Here is a 15,652-nt window from a genome sequence, read left to right on the forward strand (position 1 = left end):
TCTTCTGTTAAACAAATTGAGTCAGTACATTGTAGTTACTTGCCTCATTTGTATTTGAAGTTGAATCATCTCCAAGTCGTACAGTGCCCCATGAAGCTTTGCCTCCAGTGTTAAAGCTGCTCAAATCTGGCAGAGAGCCTGCAAAGACACATCACCACACTTCTAAACAGAGCCAATAATGTAAACTGTTGATCGAGTGCTTAGGTCCATGTATAGAATTAAGTTGTGTCACAGTCACTAAACTTACCTTTTGTTTGATGACTTCCAACAGTTATCAAAGACAACAGCAACCATCTGGACAAGACATCTTTAAGTTACTACATGCTTCAATACTGAGATGAACCAAAAAAAAAAAAGGAAAAACAAAAATTCTAACTTACCTTAAGAGAACCCCCATGGTGTCAGCCACAGTTGTAGGCCAATGAAGCAGCAAACTCAATCACTTCTATCAGCTCCTACCAAACCACACAACTGAACCAGTGTGAAAACAACAAGTATCTGAGGTAACACTGGAGCTCTTTATATAGCTGTGTCCTCTTACCTCACTGATTAACTGGACACAGGTGTGATTGTTGAGGGCAGGTGTGGCTAATTATCAGACAGGAAGAGTTCAGTGCGAAAATGCTGGTTCATAAACTTTCAGGCTCTTTTTTGCATTTTACTCTTTGAACTTTGAAATCTGTGGACGTCCAAAAAGTTTTTTTAATTTTGTGTGTCCTCTTCACAGTCCAACAGCTAAACAATGTAGATATTTGGAAAATCGAGGAAGTTCACTTCATCATTCATCATTATGTGTTATGTGTTATCATTTGAGTGGATTTTGAGTTCATGATTTTTACCATAACTTAAACTGTGCTTCAGTAAATATTTAGAAAAGAGCAAAACAAACACAGATCAGCAAACTTCATCAACAATAAAGTTATGATTGACTGAGTGCATGAAAATGAACTTTCAGCTTAAATTAATTAGTGTTTCATATCTGCTTTATTTTCCCTGATAAACACGTGTTAAACACATGAGCAAGTCATATTTTTAATGTGAAATGTTGTATTTGCTCCCCAAATGCGTTGCAGTAGCACTGGGACAGAAATTCATACAGAGAAAGCAAATAAATATATTATTGCAGACACATACAAAAAAAAGAGAGACAGAGAGAGAGAGAAAACCCCCACAGATAGTAACAATAAAAAAATACAAAATATATGAGGTATACAAGAGCAAATAAACTCAAGATACAATTCAAATGTCAAATATAATCTAGTATAATATCTAGTACAGTGAACTGATATGATGGGCTATAATAAATTATAAACAGTATAATATCTAACCAAATATATGATTATTTTTAATTTAATTAATTAAATTTAATTAATAATTTTCAGTTATTTCAGGAGTGATGTTGTCCGAACTGAAACATAGGCTACACTCTACTTGTCATATGTATATTTTAGTTTCTAAATTAATTCTTAATGTAAACCTATTTAAATTACTGAAGGGATCATTCTATAATGTCCTTATACTGTCATGAGGGTATCATTTACCTTCATAAATTAAAATTATACACAATTAAATTACATTTAATTTAAGTGTCTCGTTTACCTATACAATTTAAAATTATATCAAATTAAATTAAACTTAATTTAATTGATTGATTTAATTTAATCCAATTAAATGAATTTAATTGGATTAAATTAAATTAATTGAAGTCCAATGAAAAAAACAACTACTATTCTATAAAAGTATAACTTTTGGTTAAGAATCTTTTTTCCAGGATTTTTATCGAACTACATTTCCCGTCAGCAACCATATTACACAAGCCAAACACTACTTCCTAACACCAAACTTCAAAATAAGAGCATTCTCGAATGTGGGTCGTCGTCGCCGCTTTGAGATCGACTGTAATCATAACGCGCGGCTCTTATTTTGAAATCAAGGTCATTCCTCCGTGTTTCGTCGCTCCTTGGCGGAGCAACCTATCGCCCGGGACCGGGGGCGCGTAAGCCCGTGTGAACGGTAGGCTTCAGCTGAGCATAGTCCGCCGCGATGAGGCTCCGTCTGGCCGGAGCCGTGCTGCTGTCAGCGGCCGCCTACTACGTCTACCTGCCGCTACCGAGCGGAGTGAGCGAGCCGTGGAAGCTGATGCTGCTGGACGCGCTGTTCCGGAGCTTCATGCAGGCGGTGAGAGCTGGAGGATGCGCCGACAGGAGAGTGGAGGAGGACAGGTTGATGTGACCGGAGACAGAGAGGCGGTGTCAGGGTTAGAAAATAAGAGAGAATACGAGAGGTGACAGCAGGAGGGAGTCTGACCAGAATATCTGATTAAATACATCAGTGGAACAGAGGGGTAACAAAATTTGACAAAGCAAAACACGGGATAGGTCACAGGTGACAAGCTGTAGCTCATAATACAGTAATATAAAAATCACCATAGTCTGGATAGTTGTAGAATCACGTGGTATAGAGTATGGAATATAAGATTATAGAGCAGAATATAAATGAATTTTATATTACAGATAAGAACTGAATAGATCTGGATGGAACAATATTCAGTATATACAACAGAATAATAGATTACAGTAAAGTGACTTCAGCATACATAGACATGCATAATAGAATATAATAGAGCAGAACTTGATACAATAATAATACAATGAAATAGAATGCTAGAAAAGACATTTTTCAATTAACCTTTAAACTTAAAAATTTCATAGAAAAAAATTCTCTTTTCAGGTCTCAAATGTGGAGATCCCTCGCCTTTCTCCATTTGTTATAATATTAAACTGCTTTGGTTGTGGGCTGACTACAAAAAGACATTTGAAGACATCACCCTGGACTTTATATAACTGGGATGGGAATGTAACAATGCCAAAAACTAAGCGTATGAGAATACCACGATTAAAAAAAAAAGTCCAAGAAGCATTATTGAGATTGTAAGAAAAATTTGATTTGAAAAAAACATTTTAAATGTATTAAATAATAAGTTTGATGTGTACAGTGTGTACAAGTGTCTGTCTTTGGCAGTGAATGTTTTAAATATGCATGTACAAACAAAAAAAATGCAGTGAATTTATAAAATAAAATGAAAATAATTGAATAAAGTAAAATAGTTACCCATGGTAAATATTGAAATTAAGTAACAATAATAATAATGATGATAATACTATATGTCCAGTGAAAACCATGTGTCTCCAATTGGGCTGCAACTAACGATTATTTTCATAGTCGATTAATCTGTTGATTATTTTCTCGATTAATCAGTTAATAGTTGTTTGCCTGTAAAATAACAGAAAATGTGGAGAAATATCGTTCATTGTTTCCCAGAGCCAAAGACAATGTCTTTAAATGTCTTGTTTTGTCCAATATTCAGTTTACTGTCAGAGAGGAGTAAAATATTCACATTTAAGAAGCTGAAATCAGAGAAATCTCACTTTTCTTTTTCTTAAAAATTACGATTATAAAAATAGTAATTGTTGCAGCTCTAATCTCCAAATGCTCTGATTCATGGTTGCTTCTTAATTAAACGTCTTTTAAAAACTTGTTGGATTATCTGAAAAATGCATCATAACTGATCTGAAAACACGACTGTGTTTCTTGGACAAGCCCCTCTGACCTTTGACCCCGCTGCTGAACGCTCTGTCACCTGTTTATTACACTATATGTTATATATCGGCCTCGTGCACATGTGACAGAGCCGTAACTCCTGTGTAACACGTTAGTTTTAACTTAAGCTGCTCTTAAGCTCTCAGAGGCACTTCACACTCCCAGCTCTTGTAATAGTGTGCGTCACTGCAGTGCAACAAGTTCTTACGTCACCGTCAGTCAGTGAAGTGGGACAGGTTTTTTAAGTTTTCACACGCTGCTCATTCTTTCCCTGCAGCACTGTTGGGTGGATTTCTTTCTTTCTTTCTTCTTAATCAACAGGCAGAGGCTGCAGAGACAGATGAGCTTTACAAACAAATAAATATCAAGATAGAAAGCAGAAGTTTTAGGGTAAAAAACCTGCTGTGCCTTTAGGTAAACTATTTAATGCATGACAATTAGTCTGTGGTACTGCTACATTTACTTAAGTACAAGGTGTGTGACATGTTTGTGTGTGCAGAGTGACGTGGCTCACGCGCTGGGTGTGTGCCATCGGGTCCACCTCTTGAACCGGGTGGTGTCCTGGGTGGAGGTGATCGAGGCTCGCTCCTGCCCTGCCGTGCACGTGACTGACTCCACGCTGGGGGGCGTGCCCGCCCGAGTCTTCCAGCCGAAGGGCGGTGGGCCACTGAAGAGAGGAGTCATATATTTCCACGGGGGAGGATGGGCCCTCGGCTCTGGACGTGAGTGTTGGTTTTAAAACTCTCAGACTTGCCAAATTTTATTCTTACAAACAGTTTAGTGTCATAAAAAGTCAATGTTTTATATTTATTTGCATCAATCATATTTGCATCACAGGGATGAGATCATACGACCTTCTTTGTCGGAAAATGGCGAAGGACCTGGACTCTGTCGTCATGTCTGTCGAGTAAGTTCTGTCACGTTTGTTTCTAAGGTTTCCAAACAAAAACTTTCTAATGTTTCTTATTTGTGGTCCTGTGCGTCACTTAAAGAGGCAGCAGAAGCACCAACGCTGCCCTGACTTCTATTCATGTTTCAAAAATAATTTTGTCCTCTTGTGATATCCTGTTGCCATAGTTACCGTCTTGCTCCAGAGGCAGTGTTCCCAGATCAGTACCACGATGCGTTGGCGGCAGCGCAGGCTTTCCTGTCCTCTGAGGTTTTGGAGCGCTACAGCATCGATCCAGAGAGGGTGTGCGTGTCTGGAGACAGCGCCGGAGGAAACCTGGCTGCCGCTGTGGCACAGGAGGTAGACAGACACACACACACACACACACACCATTACATATATATATGTATTAGTGGTTTGCACAATAACTTTTTTTAATCGTGTAAAAACATAACAGAAAAAATATATTCAGTTCTAGTTTGGAGGCTCCTGCTGTTGCTTCTCCCTGGTTGTAAAAAGCGAAAGTCACTTTTTTGTGATCATTTTTTTCTTTCAACATACAGAGCAAAGTGTTCATTGTTAATCAAGGCTGCATGAGTAAGCAAAGCACATGATGATGGTGATGAATAACACCAGTGTGCGTGGCAGAAAAAAACGTAGGAAAACATCGATGAATGAGGCTCATTAATCTCAAATATGTCAGAGGTTAGAAGCAGCTGTCCCCCCCGAACCCGACCACTGGATGGCGTTCCCAGAACACGTGAAAATGAGTACCTGTGGCCGGGCGCAGAGAGCAGGAAGGGTCAGGAATCATTTTTATTAAACAGAGCCTCTGAGGAGTCAAATATATTCTGCAGATCCAGATGGTCTCTTGAGTTTGTTCACAGATCATCAGTGAGCTCATGAGCTAGCTGTAGTGATCCAGAGTACAGTAATAACCAAATATTGTGCTTAGTAAAGCCTGGTTTAATCAGGGGAGGTCAGAATCTGTCTGACACCAGCCGAGGTCAGAATCGTGTTAGTTCAGTCACAAGCATGTCAGTAGTTTGTGTGTTTTTTAGTGAAAAATTATGTTTCAAATGCATTTTACACCCTGACAACAAGACAGTTATGGGTTAAGCACTCTGTGAAAAAAAAGGAGGTTTTAAAGGCACTTTGTGTAGAATTCAGTAAAACCCTGATTGTGTCCACAGCTCAGCTCAGATGACAGCCTGACAGTGAAGTTCAAGGCCCAGGCGTTGATCTACCCCGTGCTGCAGGCACTCGACTTCTACACGCCGTCCTACCAGCAGAACCGAGCCGTGCCCATCCTCTACAGGCCCGTCATGGCTCGTTTCTGGCTGCAGTACCTGGGCGCCGACTCCTCCCTGGAGCCCCTCCTGCTCGCCAACAACCACAGCTCCCTGGACCAGCCGGCCATCAACGCCAGCACCCGCTCCAAGCTGGACTGGACCTCCTTGCTCCCGGCTAAACGCAGGAAGCACTTCCGGCCGGTTGTCAAGGAGACGGGATCAGCGGGAGTGATGGGGGAGGTTCCGGAGCTGATGGACGTGAGGGCGGCACCGCTGCTGGCGGATCAGAGGATTCTGGCTAGGACGCCTAAAGCATACGTGATGACCTGTGAGTTTGACGTGCTGAGGGATGACGGGTTGATGTACGTGAGGCGCCTGCAGGACGCCGGCGTCACGGTGACCAGCGATCACTACGAGGATGGTTTCCATGGCTGCATGGTGTTTGCGTTCCTGCCGATGGTGTCGAGTGTCGGGCAGAGGAGCATGAACAACTACATCCGCTGGCTGGACCAGAACCTGTAGACAATCAAACCGCTGCAGCGTCCGTTTGTGGCACCAAAGACGTCGTGGAGCAGAAAGTCTGGTACTGGAGAGCTCCTTGTTGGACCTGCAAAGATGAAAAAATGTCTTTGGTAATCAGAAACGTAGTCCATGCTTGTCCACACAATGGACAAGTGGGTAAAAAATTAACCAGAAGGTCACAGGTTTGATCTCACTGTCTGTCAGCAGCAACGTGTCCTAACAAAGACACCAGTCAGCTGCTTTGGACAGAAACATCTGCATAATATGTCCAATTTAAAAAAACAGAAACAGAACCAACAAATCAAATTCAAAAGCTCATGATTTACTGAAAATTATTTCCATGAGGAGGTCGAAAGGAAGGAAATTCTCCCGTAGAACCTCTGATTTTGCAGAATGTAAACAAACTAAACACAGTGACACCAAAGAGGGTTCTAGTAACATGACACCCATGTCTATAACACATTATAAACACACTTAGTGCGGGAGTGTGTGCTGCAAACACATGTGGGGGAGGGGCCATCGCCCACCGAGGTCAAAGGTCACCAAAGTTGAACAGGACAAGAAGAAAGGATGCAGATTTGCAGCCACAGATTTGTGAGACTTTTAGCAATGTACAGTATAATTATTAATATCCATAATGCTTTACACCACTAATCATAGCACATTATAAAGCATCTTATAATGACTTATAAGGTCACAATATTTCATTACTGGTCATTCATTTTTGACAATGACATTCTGACTTAAAAAATAAGTCTTATAGTTGTAATACATTACAGACATTTTATAATTTTTTTCTAATCAATATTATAATATATTATAATGATTATAAATTACTTACAAAGCTCATATACGGCACTGATATATGAAAATAGATACATCCATTTCAAAAGATGTAACCGTCAGTGCGCACATACTCCCATGTGTCCTTGATGTTGGCGTGGATGTTAAGTACAGACATACTGTAGAAGTGAATACCAGACACAAAGATGGCGCCCATTCTGTCCAATGAGAGTTGCTCGCCTGGAGCATACTCCAAAAAACCTTTTCTAGCGACATCACTAATTTTTAAACCGCTTTTCTCAGCTCTAAAACATTTTACAAATATAAAACCTCCATGGAACAAAAATGCACCACAGAAGTCAAAACTGAGTTTGTTTGCAGTTTGAAACTCACAAAACACTATAAAAAGTAATTTATCTTTAAAAGAAATTGAGTTCTTCAATTTGACGCAACTTTTTAATGATGAAAAACTGAAGAATACAGACATTAGAATTTTACTAGTGTGATATTTTCCCCCCAAAATATAGTTATAATGCATTATAATAACATTATAATTTATCAGAACATTGATTATAATGTATTATGACCTCATAAGTCATTATAAAATTGATTTGAATGTTTTCATGAATACTTTAGAGTGCTTATAATTATAATTATGCTTTGCTATAAGTGCGGCATAACACATTATATCTATGTCTATAATGCATTATAGAGATGGGCGTCATAGAAAGTGTTACTGATGTTGCCGTGGTGTTTCTGTTCAGATCGCAGCCTCCTGACATCCTGATCACTGCTCCCACTGCTCATGTCCTTAATCTCATCCTGTGGACATGATGTGTGGAGACGCCACACTGTGCATTCAAACACGTATTTAAAAACACCAGAAGGACCACGAAGCGTCCTCACCGAACCCTGAAACCAAAAGTCAACCGTAACCAAAGAAAGTGACGCTTTCACACTCATGTCAAAGGCCATAAATCCAACGCAACAGTCTGGAGAAGGACACTTAAGGCTCATTATTTTCTAGAGAACCAGAATCCAGGAGTTTATGAAACAAATGTTTTAGGATTTAGATTTTGGTATGACTGGAAAGATAAGGGCTTCCCTTTGTGTCCATTTAAAATAGATCACAAAATCCATATATGGCTGTACGTTAGCGAGCTGGACAGCTTTTTCAAGTCACTCATGAGGACATCCACGACTGTCCCGAAACTGTTAATTCACCCTGATCATTTAATCGTGTTTTTGATCTGCGATATGTCGTCCCATCTCTGGTTTGAACTAATCTTCTGCTTTAAACAAAAACTCCAGTATCTTCTTAGTAAAAAGTGAAAATGCTGAGCCTTGAATATTCAACCTGACAGGCTCCTAATCTGTTTCAGAGGGTCAAAGTCACTCTTTAAGTTATCTTCAGCTTTTATTCTTTTATGATGCACTGAGACACTGGAAGAGTCTGCTTACACTCACACAACAGGCCAGTCAAGGTTACTGTGTGTGTGTTTATGTGTGTGTGAGTGTGTGTGTGTGTGTGTGGATAAAGTATGCCAGAGTTCACATCTGTCACTGGATTGTGCAATATTGTATGTTTGGACGTATCCTTCACCCTCTGTAACTCCACTCTCTGATGACCACTGTACCGCAGGGCCAATGCAATGATGATGACGACGATGATGAAAGCTGTGAAATTTATGCGAGAATCACTGTATCGCCACGAGAGACGAGGTCCCAAGTGGACTATCGCGTTTCCCTCCCCCACCGCTGCTGGCCCAAAACTAATATAACGAACCGACGACAGCCTGTGAGCGTCAGACCGACTCGGTTTTGGCTTTCGGCCCAAAGCGCAGCGAGCCAAGAAGCGCCGACTGCGGTCATTATTACACGGCTTCACTTTATTTAGACAAAAAAAAAAAAAAAAGTTGTAACACTGACTATCAGGAGATTTTCTTCTTTTCTTAAAGGGAAATGATTCCAGACAGTTCATTCCCTAACGTGTGGATTTCTGTGAACAATGCAAATTCCATAAGCACACGTTTTGCACTTTTTATTAAAGAGTGACCATGTTTGATATGTGTGTAGAGAACAACCCTGGTTCTAAAACGACTTTAAAAAAGGTTTGCAGATCCTTTTCAACCTGTATTCGATTAAATACAGCACAAAGACAAGATATTTAATGCTCAGACTGAGTACCTTTATTGTTTTTTGTAATTCTACACTCATTTTGAATGTTCCAGAAAGTTGGAACAGGAGCACGTTTACCGCTGTGATAACCTGACAGTGTTAAAGAACTGAGGACAATAATTATTGAAGTTTTGAAAGTGATTCATGCTTGATATACGACTTCATCTGCTCAACAGTCCACAGTCTCTGTTGTCGTATTTTGTGCTTCATGATGCACCACACATTTTCAGTGGGAGACAGGTCTGGACTGCAGGCAGGTCAGTCTAGTACCTGACGACACGCTGTTGGAACACGTCCACAACGTGTCTTGGCATCTCCTCGCCAAGACACGTCTTTCTCTTTGCATGGTAGAGTCTGAACTTACATTTGTAGATGCAGAGACAAACTGTGTTTACTGACAACAGTTTTCCAAAGTGTTCCTGAGCCCATGTAGTATCCTTTATACAATGATGTGGGTTTTTAATGCAGTGCTGCCTGAGGGGTCAAAGGTCGAGATTTCTCTGGACTCTCATACTCATATTTTTTATGATATTATGGATTGTGGATGATGAAATCTCTAAACTCCTGCAGTTTTATGTTGAGAAATGTCCCTAAACTGTTGCTCACATAGTTTTTCACACGGTGCACCTCACCCTGTCCTTATAATGTCCAAACATGACCCTCTCAGCTGTTAACATTTAACCTGTTTACCTGTTTAATGCTCCAGACTGGTGTCTTTTGTTGCTCCTGTCCCAACTTTTGCTTTTCAGAATGAGGCTAAAGTTAATCAGTTTGAACATTAAATATCTTGTCTTTGTTCTGTATTGTGTACAGGTCAAAAAGGATCTGCATTCATTTTTATTAACATTTTACATGTTTTTTGGAATCAGGGTTGTAACATAAGTCATGAATAAATGAGAAATATAGATTTTTAGATTAGATAAGGAGATCTGGACTTGACTTTTGAATGTTTCCAAGTGCTGTTGTTTTAAAGCTGTATGTGAAATTGTGCATCAAATAGTTCCATATTGTATAAGTAAGGTTTTAATATTAGAGGAGGTATGCAACAGGTTGTTTCAGCCAAGCAAATATACAAAACTGGCCCCAATTGTGCTCCTTCAGCGCCAGTAAATCCCATAAATTAGGTGTTTTATTGGCTTCTGTGACAACTCTAGTGGTACGTAGGGAGCAGGATCACAATATTTCATGTTTTCTTTATGTTTTAATAATGTATTGTATTTGTATTATCATGTGGGAGGATTTTTTATTTTTTGCAGAGGGTGTTTGTCTGTCAGTGCACATGTGTCGGTGTGTGAAGACATAACAGTGTTTTATTGCGAGGACAAGATGTGCTGCTGCAGGCAGCATGCGGCAGCGCCTGCAGACGGCGACCTCTGCTGGCCGAACTGGAGACCCTCAGCTTTCAACAGAGGATTTGGGATTTTATATAAGATAAGAAACTTAAAGCAAGACTGTGTAACTTTTGAAAGAAGAAGAAGACTAAGTTGTAATTTGAATTAAAGGGCAATAAAACGGACGACTTCAGTTCAACACAGTCTGGAGTTTTGCCACTTCTGATGTGACGGAGGCTGACGTTAAAAAACTTAAGACAGATACTGCTGTGGAAGTGACATTACTGAGTCTCTTTTACCAACTCTGTGATTCTTATTTGTTTAACCATGTATACATAATGTATATATTAGCATTTAGCATCTTGAATTTTCCATTTTGTGGCCACAGAAGCAGCAGTTCAGCTAAAGTTAATGTGTCGCTTTAAAGGAGGATTGTTTAATTTGTCACAATAAGCTAAACTGAATATGAAAAGTATTTAATCTGCTACAACATGTATTTAAAACCTATTAAACGTGACCAAAATGATGTAGAAAGAAAATCTTTTGCACTGATGATATTTGGTAATAATGCAAGGTGCTGTTCTGAAACAAATGGAACCATGTTCTGTGTTCTTTGAAAATTAATCAGCAATGTTTCTGTCGCTTCTTAAGACCTGTCACATGAAACAGTTGTCAGCTTTTCTCTGATTTTTCTGTAAAATCACTGTGAACTCAATATCTTTGGTTTGTGGACAAAACAAGACATTTGAAAACATCATTTGTCCATTTTTCACTATTTTCTGACATTTTATGATAAATGAATATTTGATTAATTGAGAAAATAATCAGCAGATTTTTCAAAAAGGAAAGAAATCTCACCAGAGAAGTATGACATGATCTTCATCAGCACGTGGAATTTGCGTACTTTTTGCAGATGTTCAGTTTTCCTTTTTAAAAGATAGAAGTTTCAAAGAAAAATGATCGTTAACTGCAGCTTAACTGTTAACTGGTTTTCAGATATCCACAAAAAAAAACATTTCTCATGCAAAATAAAACATTTCACGTGTGACAACATTAATCTGAAAATCAAGGAATAAATTAAAGAATAAAGTAAATTTAAAAAATGTGGAAATATAAAGAAAGATGAATTCATGTGTGCAGAGGTGCCTCAAAGCCAGCTGACTGACAGAATAACAAAAGCAATGAGGAAAAGAATAAAGAAAAACAAGGAATAAAACTTAATGAATATTATATGCAATAAATAAATATGTATTGAAAAAATATAGAAATGTTTGAAATATAAATATATACAGAATTAAATGAAAAATAAATGTCAAAACAAATTTTATTGCTCAGAATTATACTTTTATATTTGAATATTTGCCTCTATATTACCAGATTTATTATTTTATTTGTCTCTTTATATTTCCACATTTACTTTCTTATTCTTTGAACAGAACAGAATATTGTTCATTAGGTGTAAACTTACAGTTCTCAGTAAAATGTCGTCCCCATCCTGCTGTTGTTTTGTTTACGTCTGCATTTTGGGGTCGCGGCGTTTTCAGCTCACCAGCTGATCTCCAAAACGGCTCCAGATGTGTTTTTGGTGATTTGAGATGCAGCTGCCATCAAACCTGGAATCACAGTTGCTAAAATGTTTCTTTGCTGTTCTTTACTGTGATGAAACAGAGTTTAAAGGATGAATTAAAACTTTAAATTATTTATTTTAAAATAATTTAAAATATTTTTGTGACTGAATTTCAGAATAAAAGCCTGACACAGGAGGTGGCGCCAGAACCTCCTGCTGTTCATCAGCCTCCTATCAATAAATCGGCTGTTATAGATAAGTGTGGATATCATTAATCACATGGATCATGAGTCTTTTATTCTTTTTGTTTTTCGTTTTCATGTTAGATTTATGAACACCATAAAACTTAATGGTATTTCTGTGAAAGATTTACACCTCAGTACTTTTTTTTTAAATCCCTGGACTCAGACATTGTTCTTGATTTATGTCTGTGATCTGACGTCCAGCCATATAAAAACCACGTCCAGAGCGAAAGACTCCTGCCAAACTTTACCCATCTGTCATCCCGGTGAAGCGCTTCTTTTACCTACAGCTTCGGCTTCCTCGCCTCCCAGCAGATATCAAAGAAAACTCGCCTTCATCTCCTCTCCTCCTCCTCCTCCTCCTCCTCCTCACACAAACACTCGTCCTTCAAGTCAAAGCCTGCAGAGAAACAGAAACCAAACCCATCTGATGGTTGCGTGACAGAATGTAACATGCCTGTCAGATCATGTGATCAGAGAGGTGAGCAGGAACATGCTTCTCCTGACAGACAGGTTTGTGTGTGTGTGTGTGTGTGTGTGTGTGTGTTTGCGTGCCATTAGCAGCCAAACCTGCATCACCAGACCTGCATCTGGAGAGCCACAGGGCACCCTAAATGTTGGCCTGCTCAGATCTCACACTTGATTAGTGTGCAATTGTCCATCAGGACTTGATTAGCCAAACATTGTGTGTTTGTGTGTGTGTGTGTGTGTGTGTGTGTGTGTGTGGGTGGTGGATCAGTGAAGCAACAGTCAGTCTATAACTCTGCAGCCTGCTGCCTAAAAGGCCGCACGTCTGAGAACAAGTTCTACATTGATAATCCACTCAGCCTTTGTTTTCTCATAACCACTTGATCCCATTTGGAGTCACAGCAGAGCACGGAGCTTATCCCAACATGCACTTTGTTCTCACATTGCAGGGTGGATCCTTCAAAGTTGTCATAAACATCTGGTTTAACCTTTGCAGCCCTCAGCATCCCATAATCCACCGCACATGGTCAGTTCTCAAACGGTGCGTTCAGGAGATGCTCTTCGACAGCTGTGGATCAGCAGCACTGTTCTTTACTTTATATTTCGCATTTTGTTTTTCTGGCAACTTTTTATTTTTATTTTTTAGATATCAGATTGTTACTTTAGTTCTAATGCATTTGAGGGGAATTATTGATTTTGCTTCATAATTTTTTGCATGATTGCACACGGCCATCCCAACATCAAGACCGATTTCAACCTAAATGGGTGAGACAGTAACGCACAGAAAAGACGATTCTTTTGAGTATCTAATCAGTGCATATCACACAAGACAGACACAACGAGACAAACAGGATGTAGGAAGACAAAAATCGATGTAAACGACCTAACAAGATGCAAAAGACCTTACAAGACAAAAAAGACATAACAACATGCAAACAAAGAGGGAAATTTTTTCTTTTATAATTTCACTGACTTACTTATATTTTTACACAAGTATCTGCACTTATACTTGAGTACAGACTGTGAACCTTTGGCTCAAAAATTGAGTCAGAAACTCAGATTGCACAGTGTGTGTCTGGCTTTAAAGGTGCATAGGAATCAGGATGTTTGTGGAACTACTGCTACAACTGGAATTACTGTTATATTAGCGAAGGTGAAGGCAGTATGTGGATAAAACTTAGTGGCCATGAAGCATTTGGTGGCCACAGAGTAATTTTTTGTGGCCACGGGTTGGGGTTAATGTTGAACCGTCATCATAAACAGAAAAACGTTACTGTTTTTGACGTTGCTCAAACAGGTATACAAACATCAGAGATGCCTGTCAGGAGTTGCACTCAGACAAAGTACTTAGATCCTTAAGTATAAGTACTAATTTCTCATATGTCTGTATAATCAGGGAAAAGTACTGTAATATGATATCTGTGACCCCTTCACAATACTTGTTTTGTCCAACTGAATGTAAAAAATTCAAAATTATTATATATTTATTTTTTATTAGATTTTTTCCCCCACCTTTTTAGGCTTTTTATTGACAGGATGGTTTTAGACAGACAGGAGATGGGGGAGGACAGAGGGGGGAGGACAGAGGGAGAGGACAGAGGACAGAGGACAGAGGGGGAGGACACATGGCCCCTGGCTGCTGCTGCTGAGGACTCATCCTCTGTACACGGACACACACTCGTCCAACCGGCACTCCACAAAAATTAAGAAATATTAAAAATACATTAAAACAGTTGAAAGGCCAATCATTTAATTTAATTAACTCAGTTTCAGTTTCAGTTCTACTAAAGAAAATCGTCTAAAAACAAAAACAAATCAGCTAAATTTAATGAAGTAAAAGGTAAAATATTTCCATCTGAGATGAAGTAGAGGCAGAAAGTGGCATAAGAGAAAAATACTCAAGTATAAGTACCATATATTTGTACCTGAGAGCAGTATTTGACAAAAAAAATGCTTGATTTGTGAATTTGCACGATGAAAAAATGGAGGAGCGGCTCACAGCTGCAAAAAATTAGAGGAAAGTGTTTAGCGGGTGAGACAACTACAGAGAGATCCAAGAGAACAATAAGTGTCAAACTGTTGGGAAAACATTTCTCTGGCTCTTCATGAAGGCAGTTTGATCGATGTCCTTTGGCGCACGAATCGTATCATTTACTGTTAGTAAGAAACGGTGTGTTCAGCAGCTGTGACAGCGTGTGGCTGGTATCGTTTTCACCTTTCACCGCCTGTTTGTGATTTTGAGTATTTGATAAATAAATTAATACATATTGTGACATTGCATAAGCTTACTGAATCGATGCCGTGTTGAATGCGTGTTGTAATCAAAACTAAAGGCGGTCAAACAAAAATCCGAGGTGATGTCTTCACTCACTTACTAACTTCACTCACTTAACTAATGTCCTTTTTTGAAAACTCAAACCACAATCTCTTCCTAAACCTAACCAAGTAATTTTGTTGCCTAAACCTGTGATGGCGTAAGTCACCATGACGATCACCTAATGGTGTTAATTGGTGCAAATGTGGCGTGTTATTTTAACAGCGTCCCATGAGACACAGGACAGGACGCCACATAGGAGCTGCGTCCACTGTATTTGATGTCTTTTTGGAAATGACAGGATATATAGTTGGAGAGGAGGTCTGCGAGTCATATTTTGCCCCAGGGCCCCCTTTCAGCTTAATCCATCCCTGCCTCTGGGTCTCATTTGCAGACATTTCCACTCAATCCAGGAGGGAACTTTAAAAAAACACGACTTCACGCGGCTTTTCACTGTTCACACAGA

The 15,652-nt window shown here is 39.2% G+C and overlaps 1 protein-coding gene across 1 annotated transcript; it reads left to right on the top strand.

Annotated features, from left to right (window-relative positions):
- Positions 1 to 1,177: 1,177 nt before the first annotated feature.
- On the top strand, positions 1,178 to 7,021 carry LOC146307814 (neutral cholesterol ester hydrolase 1-like). The gene is made up of 5 exons (XM_084747468.1): positions 1,178 to 2,178; positions 4,100 to 4,322; positions 4,438 to 4,507; positions 4,678 to 4,849; positions 5,683 to 7,021. The coding sequence occupies exons 1-5, from the start codon at positions 2,044 to 2,046 to the stop codon at positions 6,301 to 6,303; spliced, it is 1,221 nt and encodes a 406-aa protein (XP_084603594.1). The 5' UTR covers positions 1,178 to 2,043; the 3' UTR covers positions 6,304 to 7,021.
- Positions 7,022 to 15,652: the final 8,631 nt, after the last annotated feature.

Source organism: Lutjanus erythropterus, chromosome 21 (genome assembly GCF_056507025.1).
Source record: "Lutjanus erythropterus isolate fLutEry1 chromosome 21, fLutEry1.hap2, whole genome shotgun sequence".
Lineage (NCBI taxonomy): Eukaryota > Metazoa > Chordata > Actinopteri > Lutjaniformes > Lutjanidae > Lutjanus > Lutjanus erythropterus.

What these genes read in the sequence shown, in the direction of transcription:
- LOC146307814 (XM_084747468.1), top strand. Translation starts at nt 2,044, where the DNA reads ATGAGGCTCCGTCTGGCCGGAGCCGTGCTGCTGTCAGCGGCCGCCTAC. An exon ending in TCCGGAGCTTCATGCAGGCG is followed by an intron (nt 2,179 to 4,099) that starts GTGAGAGCTGGA and finishes TTGTGTGTGCAG; the next exon opens with AGTGACGTGGCTCACGCGCT. An exon ending in ATGGGCCCTCGGCTCTGGAC is followed by an intron (nt 4,323 to 4,437) that starts GTGAGTGTTGGT and finishes TTTGCATCACAG; the next exon opens with GGATGAGATCATACGACCTT.